Here is a 16,732-nt window from a genome sequence, read left to right as displayed (position 1 = left end):
CCACTTCTTTTTAATTGGCAAATTTCTGAGTGTAATATTTTTTATGCTCTCTACCATTATCCTTTTAATGGCTGCGAGAGGTGTAGCAAGATCCTGTTTCACTCCTGATATTTGGCGATTTGTGTCTTTTTTTTTTCCTTTGTCATTGTTGTTAGATGTTTACTGTTTGCATTGACTTGAAGAACCAGCATTTTGTTTCTTTGATTTTTCCTCTATTGTTTTCTGTTTTCAGTTTCATTAATTTTTGTTCTTATTTTCATTATTTCCTTCCTTTTGCTGACTTGAGGTTTATTTTGCTCTTCTTTTTCGTGTTGCTTGACATAATAATTTAAATTATTGATTTGAGACCTTTCCTCTTTCCTAATGTAACCCTTTGCAGCTATGAACTTCTCTCTCAACAGTGCTTTAGCTGCATCCCACATATTTTGATATGTTATGTATTCACTTTCATTCAGTTCTGTGTACTTTTAAAATTTTTCCTTTGACATATGTTCTTCACCCATAGATTATTTTGAAGTATGTTATTTAATTTTCATGTGTTTGGATACTTCTCTTTTGTCTTTCTCTTCTTTATTTCTCTTTTGACTTGTTATGGTCAAAGAACATACTTCCTTCATGTGTTTTCAATTATTTTAAAATTCTTGAGATTTATTTTATGCTGCAGGATAGGGAATATCTTGGTAAATATTTTACATATGTTGGGAGAAAATGTGGATTCCAGTGTTACTGGGTAGAGTTTTCTGTATATGTCAATTAGATTCTGTTGGTGGATTGAGTTGTTTGGATTAACGTTCTTGGTAATTTTCTGTCTAATGGTTCTATCAGTCGCTTAAGTAAGGTTTTGATGTTCTCCATGATAGCTGTAAATTTGTATCTTTCTTCTTCAGGCCTGTTAGTATTTGCTTCATGTATTTTGATGCTTTTGTTTGGTACATACATATTTGAGATTGTTATGTCTTCCTAGTGGAACAGTCTTTTTATCATTATTTAATGTCCTTTTGTGTCACTAGTAATTTTTTTCTCTGAAGTCTACTTCATGAAATATTAATATAGACACTACTGCTTTTTCTTAAAATTAATTTTATGTATTTTTTCATACTAACCTACCTACCCTGTGAAGATTCTGTGCTGTTGAATTTGATGTGAATTTCTTATAAACAATATGTAGTTCCATCAAAGTTTTTAAAAGGTGTGTCTTTTAAATGTATTTACATCTTTTTTTTTCTTCAAATTTTATTGTAGAATCAGGATACATGTGCAGGTTGGTAACAAAGGTATATGGTGTCATGCTGGGTTGGAGTATGAATGAATCTGTCACCCAGGTAGTGAGCACAGTACCCAGTAGGTAGCTTTTCAGCCCTTCGGCCGCTCCCTCTCTCCTGTAGTAGTCCCCAGAGTCTATTGACCACATCTATACGTCCATGTGTCCTCTTACTTATATGTAAGAACATGTGGTATTTGATTTTCTGTTTCTGCCTTAGGTCACTTAGGATGATGATCTCCAGCTGCATCCATGTTGTTTAAGGGACACAACTTCATTATTTTTTATGGTTGCATATTATTATATGGTATATATGTACCACATTTTCTTTATCCAATCTAGGTGTTGATGGATACGTAAGTTGACTCCCTGTCATTGCTGTCGTGAATAGTGCTGCGATAAACATATGGGTGCATCATATGTCTTTTTCGTAGAATGATTTATTTTCCTTTGGGTATATATCCCGTAATGGGATTGCTGGGTATAATGATAGTTCTGTTTTTAGTCCTTTGAGAAATCTCTAAACTGCCCTTCACAGTGGCTGAACTAACATTTTCACCAACAATGTTCCTTTTTCTCTGCAGCCTTGCTAACATCTGTTATTTTTTAACTTTTTAACAAAAGTCATTCTGATTGACATAAGATAGTATCTCATTGTGGTTTTGATTTGCATTTCTTTGATTACTAGCGATGTTGAGCATTTTTTCACATGTTTGTCTTCTTTTAAGAAGTGTCTGTTCTTAACCTTTGCCGATTTTTTCCTGGGGTTATTTGTTGTTTGCTTGTTGATTTGTTTAAGTTACTTATAGATTCTGGATATCAAGCCTTTGTCAGATGTATAGTTTGTGAATATTTTCTCCCATTCCATAGGTTGTCTGTTTACTCCCTTGATAGTTTCTCTTGCTATGCAGAAGGTCTTTAGTTAGGTTTCGCTTGTCAATTTTATTTTGTTGTTGCAATTGCTTTTCAGGACTAAGCCATTCAATTCTTTGCCATGGCTAATATTGAGAAGAGCATTTCCTAGGTTTTCCTGTTGGATTTTTATAGTTTGAGGTCTTATATTTAAGTCTTTAATCCATCTTGAGTTGATTTTTATATGTGGTGATAAATAGGGGTCCAGTTTCAGTCTGCTGCATGTGGTTGGCTGACCAGTTATCCCAGCATTATTTATTGAATAGAGAGTCCTTTTTCTATTGCTTGTTATTGTTGGCTTTGTCGAAGATTAAATGGTTGTAGGTGAGAAAATAACACCTAGTTTTCTGTTCTATAGGTCTGTGAGTCTGTTTTCATACCAGTACCATGCATTTTGGTTACTGTAGCCTCTTGTAGTATAGTTTAAAGTTGGGTGATGTGATTTTTGCTTAGGATTGCTTTGACTATTCAGGCTCTTTTTTGATTCCATATGAATTTTAGAATTATCTATCTAATTCTGTGAAGAAAATAGCATTGGTAGTTTGATAGGAATAGGAATAGTGTTGAATCTGTAAATCGCTTTGAGCAGTATGGCCGTTTTAATGATACTGATTTTTCCTTTGTCCATTTGTTTATGTCATCTTTGATTTCTTTCATCAGTGTTTTGTTGTTCTCCTTATAAAGCTCTATTCCCTCCCTAGTTAGCTATTTTCCTAGATATTTTATTCTTTTTGTGACTACTGTAAATGGGATTGTGATGTTGATTTGGCCCTCAGCTTCGATGTTATTTAAGCCATTTACATTTAAGGTAATTATTAGTATGTTATGAGATACTAGCGTTCTAGTTGCCGTTATAATATTTGTTTTCTCTGTCTCTCATTCCTATGTTTCTTTTTACTTGTTTTCACATGGATTACTTGAATAGTTTTTAGAATTTAATCTTAATTTATTTATAATGTTTTTCAATAGCTTGTTTTGTATGATTTTCTTCATGGTTACTGTAAGAATAAATACATACATAATTAACTTATAACAGTCTCAATGTTTTACCACATTGAGTAATGTATGGAAACTTTACTTTCATTTAGTTCCCTAGTCTCTCCTTGCCTTTTGAATATAATTATCTTAGGTATTTCCTACATCTACATTGAGCACAACATCAGATGGTGTTATGATTCAACCATCAAATACTGTTTAAGAGACTCATGAAAAGACGGATTGTCAATTATATTTTTATTCTTACTCTTACATATTTCCATACTCCTCTTTCTTGTCTGAAGTTCCAAACCTTCCTTTATTGTCATGTCCTTTGAATTTAAAGAACTTCCTTTAGCAACTCCTTAAGGGATATTTCCTGGGCACAAATTTGCTTGATAGTTCTTTGGCTGAGAGTGTTTTTATTTGTCCTTCATTTCTAGAGGTATTTCTACTGAATGTAGAATTCATAGTTGACAGCTCTTTACTTTCAGCACTTGAAATATATTGTCCAATTTCCTTCTGGCATTCATGGCTTTAGATGAGAAGTGTGTTATCATTTGCATTTTTAAAAGCTATATGCAATGTGCTATTTTTCTCCGGTTGCTTCTAAGGTTTTTTACCTTATTTTTTATGATGATATTTCTGGGTATGGATTTTGTTGGGTTTATTTTACTCGAGGTTTGTTTAGCCTCTTGAATCTGTAGGCTTACATCTTTGACCAAGTTTCAGAAGTTTTCAGCCATTATTTCTTCCAGTACTTTCAATAGTGTTTCAATCCTCTCTCTCTCTTCTCCTTCCAAGATTCTGATAGTATAAAAATGGACTCTTTTGAAATTGTCATATTAGTTCCCTGAGAATGTTTGTTTGTTTATTTATTTATTTATTTATTTATTTTACAATCTACTTTCTTTTTGTGGTTTAGATTAGGTAAAATCATTTTAATCTGTCCTCAGTTATATACAGTCTGTCTTGTGGCATCCTCACTGTTAAGCTCATTCAGTGAGTTTTTAAAATTGTGTTTACCGTAGTTTACTACAATTTTCATTTAGTTATTTTCTGAGCTTTTTCTTCTTTTAGGAATTTCTTTCAAGAGGATGAATAATTGCTTGTTGAAGCGTTTTTATGACAACTGGTTTAAAATCCTTGTCCAACAATTTCAGCATCTGTATCATCTTGATGTTGGCATCTGTCGATCTTCTTTTCCATACATCATGTGACTTTCTGGTTCTGAACATGATTGTGTTTTTTCTTTCTCTTTCCCTCCCTCCCTCCTTCCCTCCCTCCCTCTCTCTCTTTCTCTGTCTTTCTCTTTCCCTCTCTCTCTCTCTCTGTCTCTCTGTCTCCCTTTCTTCCTTCTCGTCTCGTCTCGTCTCGTCTCGTCTCGTCTTGTCTCGTCTCGTCTTGTCTCGTCTCACTGTCACCAGGCTGGAGTGCACAGGTGCAGTCTCAGCTCATTGCAACCTTTGCCTCCCAGGTTCAACCGATTCTCCTGCCTCAGCCTCCTGAGTAGCTGGGACTACAGGCGTGCACCACCACGCCCAGCTAATTTTTGTATTTTTAGTAGAGACAGGTTTTCACCATGTTGGCCAGGATGGTCTCTATCTGTTGACCTCATGATCTGCCCACTTGGCCTCCCAAATAGCTGGGATTACAGATGTGAGCCACCGTGCCTGGCCATGTTTTTTTGTTTGTTTTTCTTTTTCTTTTTTTTTTTTTTTTTTTTTTTTTTTTGAGACAGAGTCTCACACTGTTCTCCAGGCTGCAGTGTAGTGGCACGATCTCAGCTCATTGCAGCCTCCACCTCCCAGGTTGAAGTGATTCTCCTGCCTCAGCCACCTGTGTTGCTGGAATTACAGGTGCCCACCACCGTGCCTGGCTAATTTTTGTATTTTTGGTAGAGACGGGGTTTCACTGTTTTGGCCAGGCTGGTCTCAAACTCTGGGGCCTCTTGTGATCTGCCCATCTCAGCCTCCCAGGGTGCTGGGATTGCAGCCATCAGCCGCCGCGCCCGGCCAGCATGATGAGTCATTTTCTACTGTAGACTGAAGATTTGGATATTCCATTGTGAGACTGGTTCTGTGTATTCTTTTTTCACAGGCATCTCCCTGTGGAGGTGTAGTGGGAAGGCCCCATGATGCTGAATGCTCAGCGTCCCTTCAGTCCCATGGACACCAGCCTTGCAAGAGTGGAGCAGCAACCCGATGTCTCATTGCAGATGGGGCCAGTGGCATTTCAGCTCCATCCTAGCCCTGCTAATACATTCCTGGTCACTTCTTTTGTCTGATTTCTTCCTCTTATAAATAACACCCTCTTCCTTATACCACTGTTAGGCATGCTTCATGTTTGAGTGTCACCAAGACCTTGCTCTCCTGCTCCCCTCAGCCTCCATCACCAAGACCTTGCTCCCCTCAGCCTCCATCACCAAGGCCTTGCTCCCCTCAGCCTCCATCACCAAGGCCTTGCTCCCCTGCTCCCCTCAGCCTCCATCACCAAGACCTTCCTCCCTGCTCCCCTCAGCCTCCATCACCAAGACCTTGCTCCCCTCAGCCTCCATCACCAAGACCTTCCTCCCTGCTCCCCTCAGCCTCCATCACCAAGGCCTTGCTCCCTGCTCCCCTCAGCCTCCATCACCAAGGCCTTCCTCCCTGCACCCCTCAGCCTCCATCACCAAGACCTTCCTCCCTGCTCCCCGCAGCCTCCATCACCAAGGCCTTGCTCCCCTGCTCCCCTCAGCCTCCATCACCAAGGCCTTGCTCCCTGCTCCCCGCAGCCTCCATCACCAAGGCCTTGCTCCCCTGCTCCCCTCAGCCTCCATCACCAAGGCCTTCCTCCCTGCTCCCCTCAGCCTCCATCACCAAGACCTTCCTCCCTGCTCCCCTCAGCCTCCATCACCAAGACCTTCCTCCCTGCTCCCCTCAGCCTCCATCACCAAGACCTTCCTCCCTGCTCCCCGCAGCCTCCATCACCAAGACCTTGCTCTCCTGCTCCCCTCAGCCTCCATCACCAAGACCTTGCTCCCTGCTCCCCTCAGCCTCCATCACCAAGGCCTTGCTCCCCTGCTCCCCTCAGCCTCCATCACCAAGACCTTCCTCCCTGCTCCCCGCAGCCTCCATCACCAAGACCTTGCTCTCCTGCTCCCCTCAGCCTCCATCACCAAGACCTTGCTCCCTGCTCCCCTCAGCCTCCATCACCAAGACCTTGCTCCCTGCTCCCCTCAGCCTCCATCACCAAGACCTTGCTCCCCTCAGCCTCCATCACCAAGACCTTGCTCCCCTCAGCCTCCATCACCAAGGCCTTGCTCCCCTGCTCCCCTCAGCCTCCATCACCAAGACCTTCCTCCCTGCTCCCCTCAGCCTCCATCACCAAGACCTTCCTCCCTGCTCCCCTCAGCCTCCATCACCAAGACCTTCCTCCCTGCTCCCCTCAGCCTCCATCACCAAGGCCTTGCTCCCCTGCTCCCCTCAGCCTCCATCACCAAGACCTTGCTCCTGTGCTCCCCTTAGCCCTCCATCATCAAGACCTTCCTCCCTGCTCCCCTCAGCCTCCCAGAGCCCTCCTGCTCCTGCTCTTTCTCTCCAGGCCCCGGCCCAACTTGCTGTCTGCTCAAACTGTGCTCACCGTGAGCTGCTGGGAGCTCTCTCAGGGCTCAGCCTTGCCATTTCTTTGCTTAAAATGCCAAAGTGTCTTCCTATTGCCTATCAAATTATGTATAACCTCCTCCCTAGGGAATTAAGGGCTCTTGTTTCTAAAATATGCTCTAAAATGCCTCTCTACCTTTTCTCTTTTAAAGTGAAAACCTTAGGAAGACTTTATTATGTAATTTAATAATAATTCCTACTTGGATCCTCTGTGGCAGGTACTGTGTTATGTCCTAACAGACATCATTTGATTAATCTTCATAATAATCCAGTGAAGTAACAGACACAAAGAAGTTAAGACTTCGGGCTCTGCAGTTGTCAGCCCCTGGTGCAAATCCCATCTGGACCATAGCTTTTCCTCCTAAATATGGGCAGTAGCCTCAGGATTGTTGTGAAGCCTAAAGAAGGTAATGTGTAAGAGCTCCCAGCATGAGGTGCTGTGCACAGTGAACATTCAGTAGGTAATGTGGTTGCTGCTGTTGCCATTATTTAGCGTTATTGCCATGCTTTAGAGTGAGGCCCAGTGAGGTGAAGCAAGTAGCCCAAGAACACACAGCTATTAAGTAATAAAAAGCAGATGTCACACTCTGCAACATTAAAAGCACAGGGTGTGAGAAGGAATGGATGGGACCATCCTTCTCGTTCCTCCCAGGTATCTACAGACAGGCCCTGATTTATGCGGGTTTGAATTGTGATTTTTTAAATTTAATCTTGGGTTTATTGGTGTATTAAATGCATTTTGGATTCCTGATACTTTGGACTTACGATGGATTTATCGGGATGTATCTCCATCAGAAATCAAGGAGCATCTGTACTTACATGAAAACTCTAGACCAAAGACTGAAATACACTTTTCATTTAAAATTCAATGTTAGCTATCCGCTTCTGCCCCAAGCAGCTTTCACGATGCAACTTGCCTTTTTGATCCATTATGTGAGCAAGAAGTTTGTGTTCACAGAAGGGCTTTTTGAGAATACTAATGGCGCTCTTCATCACAACTTAGGCAGCCACTCTATTTCCTTTAATATTATCAGTGCCATGTGAATGAGAGAGCCACTGCATGAGCCCTGGAGGCAGTGACCTTCAGGGTTGATGTGCTTAGGATTGGGGTGATGTTGAGCGGTGCATTTAGAAGTAAACATCACACTTGCATTTTTTTTTTTTTTTTTTTTTGTAAACTGTTTCGAAAGAATTAAGGATAAATATTGCCTGGCACAGTTTTAGAAGGAATGGTACCAGCTCCTGTTTGTACCTCTGGTAGAATTTGGCTGTGAATCTGTCTGGTCCTGGGCTTTTCTTTGATTGGTGTAATTACTGCCTCAATTTCAGAACTTGTTTTTGGTCTATTCAGGGATTCAGCTTTTTCCTGGTTTAGTCTTGGGACTTTAGTGTATGTGTCCAGGAATTTATCCATTTCTTCTAGGTTTTCTAGTTTATTTGTGTAGAAGTGTTTATAGTATTCTCTGATGTTAGTTTGTATTTCTGTGGGATTAGTCATGATATCCTCTTTATTATTTTTCTTGTGTCTATTTGATTCTTCTCTCTTTTAATCTTTGTTAGTCTGGCTAGCGGTCTATCTATTTTGTCAATCTTTTCAAAAAGCCAGCTCCTAGGTGTAGGACATAGGCATGGGCAAAGACTTCATGACTAAAACACCAAAAGCAATGGCAACAAAAGCCAAAATTGACAAATGGGATCTAATTAAACTAAAGAGCTTCTGCACAGCAAAAGAAACTATCATTAGAGTGAACAGGTAACCTACAGAATGGGAGAAAAATTTTGCAATCTATCCATCTGACAAAGGGCTAATATCCAGAATCTACAAGGAATTTAAACAAATTTACAAGAAAAAAACAACCCCATCAAAAAGTGGGCAAAGGATATGAACAGACATTTATCAAAAGAAGACATTTATGCAGCCAAAAGACATATGAAAAAAGACCATCATCACTGGTCATTAGAGAAATGCAAATCCAAACTACAATGAGATACCATCTCATGCCAGTTAGAATGGTGATCATTCAAAAGTCAGGAAACAACAGATGCTGGAGAGGATGTGGAGAAATAGGAAAGCTTTGACACTGTTTGTGGGAGAGTAAATTAGTTCAACCATTGTGGTGATGTGTGGTGATTCCTCAAGGATCTAGAAGCAGAAATACCATTTGACCCAGCAATCCCATTACTGGGTATATACCCAAAGTATTATAAATCGTTCTGCTATAAAGATACATGCACACGTATGTTTATTGTAGCACTATTCACAATAGCAAAGACTTGGAACCAACCCAAATGCCCATCAATGATAGACTGGATAAATAAAATGTGGCACATATATACCATGGAATACTGTGCAGCCATAGAAAGAATGAGTTTATGTCCTTTGCAGGGACATGGATGAAGCTGGAAACCATCATTCTTAGCAGACTAACACAGCAACAGAAAACTAAACATCGCATGTTCTCACTCATGAGTGGGAGTTGAACAATGAGAACATATGGGCACAGAGGGGGGATATCACACACTGGGGCCTTTTAGGGGTTGGGGGACAGGGGGAGGGATAGCTTTAGGAGAAATGCCTGATGTAGGTGATGGATTGGTGGGTGTAGCAGACCACCATAGCATATATATACCTGTGTAACAAACCTGCACGTTCTGTACACGTATCCCAGAACTTAAGTATTTAAAAACAAAAGAATTAAAGATAAATAGAGCCAAAGGTTACTGGAACAAAGGAACCACATGTTGGCAGACTGCTTTGTTTTTTATTGTGTTGTTAGGATAGCCATTGTGAGTCTGGTCCTGGAAGTGATGTACTTTTCTTTTAAATGAATTTGTTCCTTACTGCAACAAAACAAGATTTCCCGGAATATTTCTCAATGCTAGGATTAACTGGATTCCCATTTGATGGAACACCAGTGGAAGAGAATGTGTTCCCCGGTGGGAGGGTGAGGACTCTGGCCCAGAGTGAAGTAGCCACTGGGGTAGTTTGGATATTGGTCCCTTCCAAATCTCAAGCTGAACGTGATCCCCAGGGGCCTCACGGGAGGTGTTTGGGTCCCTCATGGAGGGCTTGGTGTCCTCCCAGTGGTAATTGGTGAATTCTTGTTCTGTGAGTTTACGAGAGAGCTGGTTAGTGAGAAGAGCCTGGCGTCTGTCTTGCTCCCTCTCTCGCCAGGTGATGTGCCTGCTCCCCCTTCCTTTCCACCATGAGTAAAAGCTTCCCAAAGGCCTCACCAGAAGCCAAGCAGGTGCCAGGCAGGTGCCAAGCAGAAGCCAATGCCTTGTAGAACCATAAACCAAATAAACTTTTTTTCATATTAATTACCCAGTCTCAGATATTTCTTATAGCAATGCAAAATGGACTAAGAAACTTACCCTTTAAAGTTTTGTGTCTGGTTTGTATTTTGTTTTGTCTTTTCTTCCTTCCTTCCTCCCTCCTTCCTTCCTTCCCTCTTTCCCTTCACCCATTTCTCTTCCCTTCATCCTTCTCTCTTTCCCTTCATCCTTCTCTCTCTCCCTTCCCTCCTCCCTCTATTCCTCTCTTCCTGGATTTCTCCTTTCCTTCCTCCCTTACTTTCTCCCTCCCTTCCTCCTTCCTTCTTTCCTTCCTTTCTTTCCAGAATCCTAAAGCTTTGCCTCTGCCTCTTCCAAACAAAAAGTAAAGCAAAGCAACAAGTGGGATTAATGTTTACCAGCTGCTCTGTGGCCACTAAAATAAGTTGCAGTGGGTATAGACCAGTAATGTTTGTTGACTGACATTGCCTATGTACAGTTATTGACCTGTGAACTTTAAATTTAGTTTACGTGGGGGCAGGCATGGCTGTCACACTCACCCTAAATCTTCTGGCTATAACAGAGGTGGAATTCCGTGAGCCCTATTAGAAACACTGCCTTCTCATTCTTCACTCTTAAACTACAGGCTTCCTTTTGGGAGTTTTACATGAAGTAAAATGAGAGTATCATCTACGTATTTCCAAGGTGGGCCTTTGAATCAAGAATGCAGGCTGTTCCTGCCCTATGTTAGGTGCTATGTGCAACCTCGCCTCTCCAGGTGCCCCAGACACATGACTGAATACAGCAGGGACAGACCCTTCCTTCGCAGAGCTCATTTTCTGGCACAGGCAAAGTGACACTTTTCACCTCTTAGAGGAGTAGGTTGGCAAAGTTTTTCTGTAAAGGGCCAGATGATAAATCCTTGAGACGTGTGGAGCAGTCTATGGTGCCTACTACGGCCAGCAGTGAAAGCAGCTGTAGCTTATGTGCAGTGATGGGCATGATGACGTCCCAATAACATTTTACTCACAAAAGCTGGCCTCAGGGTGAACTCAAGCCCAGGTGTGCTACCTGTGGGTTATAGTCTTCACTCCTGACAGAAGTCCTTATTTAAGGCCTCGAGATTTTCTTCACTATAAATTTTTTATTGAGGCTGCCTACCCTCCCGACTGCTTTGAGCTGTCTCCAGCGTTTTAGCTCATCCATACTTCATGAGACACAAAGAACAGCATGTCTGCATTCTGTGTACGGATACTCAGCCTTCTCCATGCCCTGCCTCTGGAATAGTCTCCATTAATCCAAACAAATGTAGAGTGGGGGAAAGAAATAGAGCAGAATATTTGTGTTTCGCCCTTGTCTGCTTGGCCAACGGTGTCTGCTTTGATTTCTCAAGAAGACTTTAAAAAGAAACCGTTCTCTGTTGAGCACTGGTTGAGTTCTGGGAGTGTGCTGAGTCCTCGAAATACACAGCGGCAGGACACAGCTTCCCAACCCTCAAGTATGGACAGGTCAGGGAGAGAGTTAGACAAGCAGATACTCAGCAGAGGTGAACACAGGGAGGTTGGTGGACAGAGCTCAACATCCGATGCCAGTGGGGCAATGGGAGTGCGGGGAGGTGTGTGTGAGAGAGAGAACCACAGAGAGAGGGAGGAGAGAGAAGGAGAGGAGAGAGAAGAGAGAAGAGAGAGGGAGAAAGAGAAGGAAAAGGAGGATGAGGAGGAAAACAGAGGGAAATCAAGGAGGAGAAAGCGAGAGGGAGGGAGGAGGGAGTATGCGCTGAGGAGAAGCAGCGTGGAGATTTCCATTAAGGGGCTGTAACACTGACACCTTGAGAGCTGGATGAGTCCAAAGAGGGGACGCTATTACGTGGTACCCCTGTAGGGTGTGTAGGACCTGGCTTCAGCCAAGCCCATGGGGTTTAGATCACAGAGGATGTGGATCTCTGGTCTGTTATCCTTTTATTCCCCTTTTAGTGCTGTTTAGAGTTGGAATAATAATGAACTTATAATTCTAAATAATTGTAGATATAAAAGTAAATAATTTAGATACAGATAAAAATGTGATATTATGTGTTAAAATGATACAGAATATACCAAATTAAATTGAATGGCAGAGAGTAACCATGAAGTTAAAAGTAGCAATTTGCATATCAGGAAACAGAAAATCGGAGAGCTGATTTCTGTAAAATAGACAAGTTTGTGGTGAGTTTAATTCATTAAAAGAGCAAAAATGTAAACACAAATATACACGAATACCATCATACAAGTATATTCAGCATCATTTCATTGGCAGTTTTCATTTTGCTATCACCTTTTTACTTCCTTTCCCCATCTCCTCTCTGCTTCCATCTTCTAACTTTCTCTTCTCCAAGAGGGCCAATAATGCTACATGAAACATCTTTGTTTGTATTATACTGTGTGTCTCTGTCGAAGGTATTTATGGCATTTGCATTGCTGGCTGGAAGCACATTTGTCAATTTGAATAGATTGGCAGGTTGCTTTCCAGGAGAGATGTGGTAATTCACATTCCCACCTGCACTGTATAAATGTGACCATTTCCCCACATCTGCACCAGCAGTTGGCATTCTTATTTTAAGATGTTCCAGTTTTATCAGTGAAAAACTGGTGTCTTGTTATTGCTTTATTTTGCATTTTTTGGCTTCTTAGGTTCAGCATTATTTCTTATGTTAATTGGTCATTTGAATTCATCTTCCATGAATTGCATATCATATTCTTACCTATATACCTCTTTTCTCTTTTATATGGTTTTATTATCGAGGAAATGCTCTTTGACTGTTATGAATATTTACTCTTTATCTGTTATGTATTTTGTGAAGTTATTTCCTCAGTCTCTCATTTCCTTTATGATCATACACAATTTTTAGTTTTTAATGTGGTAAAATATGTTCATTTCCCTCCGTATGTTCGTTCCCTTCAGGGCATATGTCCTGTCTTGACTAATAGGATATCCCTCTCCTAACGGTTACACAGTACTTCTACTAGGTTGTCTTCCGAAGTATTTATTGTTCTAACTTTTTACCACTGAGTCTTTAATCTATATGGAACTGTTTTACCTTTCCAACTTTTAGGTTCAAAGGGTACATGTGCAGGTTTGTTACGTGGGTAAATTGCATGTTACAGGGATTTGTTATACAAATAATTTTGTCACCCAAGGAATCAGCATAGTACCCAATAGTTTTCCACTTCTCACCTTCCTCCCACCCTCCACCCTCAAGTAAGCCCCAGTGTCTGTGGTTCCCTTCTTTGTGTCCATGTGTTCTCAATGTTTCCCTCCCACTTCTAAGTGATAACATGCAGTATTTAGTTTTCTGTTCCTGAGTTAACTCACTTAGGATAATGGCCCCCAGCTCCATCCATGTTGCTGCAAAGGACATGATTTCATAGCTGCAGGTATTCCATGATATGTACGTACCACTTTTTCTTCATCCAGTCCACTGTTAAGCATCTAGGTTGACTCCATGTTTTTGGCATTGTGAGTAGTGCTGTGATGAACAAGCACATGCATGTATCTTTATGGTAGAATGATTTATTTCTCTTTGGGTCTATACCCAGTAATGGGATTGTTGGGTCGAATGATAATCTGTTTTAAGTTATTTGAGAAATCTCCAGAAAGCTCTCTACAGTGCCTAAACTAATTTACGTTTTCTAGTAGTATGTGTTCTCTTTTCCTTGTAACCTCATCAGCATCTGTTGCTTTTTTGACTTTTTAATAACAGCCATTCTGACGGGTATGACTTGGTATCTCATTGTGGTTTTGATTTGCATTTCCTTCACAAGTAGTGATATTGAGCATTTTTTCTATATGCTTGTTGGCTTCTTTTGAGAGGTGTCTGTTCATATCCTTTGAATATTTTTTAATGGAGTCGTTTTTTTTTTTCTTGTTGATTTGATTAAGTTCCTTATTAAGGAACTTAAGCTTCTGAAAGTTCGGCCTTTGTCAGGTGTATAGTTTGTGAATATTTTTTCTCATTGTGTAGGTTGTCTGTTTACTCTGTTGGTAGTTTCTTTTGCTGTGCATAAACTCTTTAGTTTTGTTAAGTCTCACTTGACCATTTTTGTTTTTGTCGCAATTGCCTTTCAAGTCTTTGTCATGAAGTCTTTGCCACAGTCCATATCCAGTACAGTGTTTCTTGGGTTTTCTTCTAGAGTTTATATAGTTTTGGGTTTTACATTTAAGTCTTTAATCCATCTTGAGTTGATTTTTATATGTGGTGAAACAAACGGATCCAGTTTCAATCTTCTGCATGTGGCCAGCCAGTCATCCCAGCACCATTTGTTGAATAGAGAGTACTTTCCCTATTGCTTGTTATTGTCAGCTTTGTTGAAGATCAGATGGTTGTAGGTGTGCAGCTTTATTTCTGGGTCCTCTAACCTGTTGCATTGGTCTGTCTGTTTTTGTACCAGTACCACGCTGCTTCACTTAGAGTTATAGTATAGTTTGGAGTGGTAGTGTGATGCTTCCAGCTTTGTTCTTTTTGCTTAGGATTGCTTTGGCTATTCAGACTCTTTTTCAGTTCCAAATGAATTTTAGAATTGTTTCTTCTAATTCTGTGAAAAAAAATGTTATTGGTAGTTTGATAGGAATGGCATTGAATCTGTAAATTGCTTTGGGCAGTATAGCCATTTTAACAATGTTGATTCTTCCCATCCATGAGCATAAAATGTTTTTTCATTTGTTTGTGTCATCTCTGATTTCTTTCACCAGTGTTTTATAATTCTCATTGTAGAGATCTTTCACCTCCCTATCCAGCTGTATTTCTGCATATGTCATTCTTTTTGTGGCCATTGTGCATGAGATTGCACTCTTTATTTGGCTCTCAGCATGAGTGTTATTGGTGTGTAGAAATGCTACTGATTTTTTGTACATTGAGTTTTGTATCCGGAAACTTTGACTAAGTTGTTTATCAGATCTAGGAGCCTTTGGGCAGAAACGATGGCATTTTCTAGGTATAGAATCATATAGTCTGTGAAAATGATAGTTCAACTTTTTTTCTTCCTATTTGTGTGTCTTTTTTTTTTTCTATGCCTTTTATTTCTTTCTCTTGCCTGATTGCTCTATCTGGCACTTCCAGTACTATGTTGAATAGCAGCGGTGAGAGAAGGCATCCTTGTCTTGTTCTGGTTTTCAAGAGGATTGATTCCAGCTTTTACCCATTCGGTATGATTTTGGCTGTGGATTTGTCATAGATGGCTCTTATTATTTTGAGATATGTTCTTTCAATGCCTAGTTTGTTCAGGATTTTTAACAAGAAGGGACGTTGAATTTTACAGAAGATTTTTTTCTGTCTCTATTGAGATGATCATGTGCTTTTTGTTTTTAGTTCTGTTTATGTGATGAATCACATTTATTGATTTGCATATGTTGAAGCAATGTTGCATCCCAGGAATAAAGCATACTTGATTGTAGAGGATTCGCTTTTTGATGTGCTACTGGATTCGGTTTGCTAGTATTTTGTTGAAGATTTTTCATCTATGTTCATCAGGTGTATTGGCCTGAAGTGTTCTTTTTGTTGTTGTTGCTGTATCTCTGCCTGGTTTTGGTATCAGAATGATGCTGACCTCATAGAATGAGTTAGGGAGGAATCCTTCCTCCTTGATTTGTTTGGAATAATTTCCATAGAATTGGTATAAGCTATTCTTTATATATCTGGTAGAATTCAGCTCTGAATTCACTTGCACCAGGGCTTTTCCTGGTTGGTGGGGGTTTTTTTGTTTCGTTTCGTTTTGTTTTTTTTTTTATGACTGATTCAATTTGGGAACTTGTTATTGGTCAATTCAGGTTTCAGTTTCTTCCTGGTTCAATCTTGGGAGGTTATATGTGTCCAGGAATGTATCCATTTCTTCTAGATTTCCTAGTTTGTGTACATAGAGGTGTTCATAACAGACTCTGAGGGTGTTTTGAATTTCTTTATGCTTGGTGGTAATGTCTCCTTTGTCATTTCTGATTGTGTGTTTTTGGATCTTCTCTTTTTAAAAATAAGTCTAGCTACTTGTCTGTCAATGTTACTTATTCTTTCAAAGAACCACCTTTTATTTTTATCGATCTTTTGTAAGGTTTCTGTCACCCCATTTCGTTCACTGCAGCTCTGACTTTGGTTATTTCCTGTCTTCTGCTAGCTTTGGAATTGGTTTACTCTTGTTTTTCTAGTCCCTTTAGGTGTGATGTTAGGTTGTTAATTTGAGATCTTTCTAACTTTCTGATGTGCACATTTAGCACTATCAACTTTCCTCTTAACAGTGCTTTAGCTGCGTCCCAGATATCTGGCATGTTGTATTTTTGTTTTCATTAGTTTCAAAGAATGTCTTGATTTCTGTCTTAATTTCCTTCTTTACCCGAAAGTCATTCCGGGGCAGATTATTTAATTTCCATCTAATTGTATAGTTTTGAGAGACTTTCTTGGTATTTATTTCTATTTTTATTGTGATGTGGTCTGAAAGTGTGGCTGGTATGATTTTGTTTTTTGGAATTTGTTGAGAATTGCTTTATGGGTTTAGCATATGGTAAATTTTAGAGTATGTGGCGTGTGCATATGAGAAGAATGTATATTCTGTTATTGGCTGCAGTGTTCTGTACATGTCTTTTAGGTCCATTTGATGAAGTGTTGAATTTTTATCCCGAGTATCTTCGTTAGTATTCTGCCTTGATTATA

At 40.2% G+C, this 16,732-nt stretch overlaps 1 protein-coding gene across 3 annotated transcripts in view; it reads left to right on the top strand.

The window, feature by feature from the left end:
• The window catches only part of GABRG3 (gamma-aminobutyric acid type A receptor gamma3 subunit), a 558,231-nt gene that overhangs the window by 206,375 nt on the left and 335,124 nt on the right, over positions 1-16,732 (top strand). For 2 of the 3 annotated variants that reach the window (XM_030931014.1, XM_030931013.1), the window contains exon 2: positions 5,249-6,914. The exons of the other annotated variant lie outside the window; for it this stretch is intronic. In XM_030931014.1, coding sequence (XP_030786874.1) covers positions 5,491-6,654 — 1,164 coding nt within the window. In that variant the 5' untranslated portion in view covers positions 5,249-5,490 and the 3' untranslated portion in view covers positions 6,655-6,914. Of the gene's footprint in view, positions 1-5,248; positions 6,915-16,732 lie in introns of those variants that run through there. 3 annotated transcript variants of the gene reach the window in all.

This window comes from Rhinopithecus roxellana, chromosome 5 (assembly GCF_007565055.1).
Source record: "Rhinopithecus roxellana isolate Shanxi Qingling chromosome 5, ASM756505v1, whole genome shotgun sequence".
NCBI classification, from domain to species: domain Eukaryota; kingdom Metazoa; phylum Chordata; class Mammalia; order Primates; family Cercopithecidae; genus Rhinopithecus; species Rhinopithecus roxellana.
Note: the sequence above shows the minus strand (reverse complement) of the source record. Positions and strands in the feature narration are given on the sequence as shown.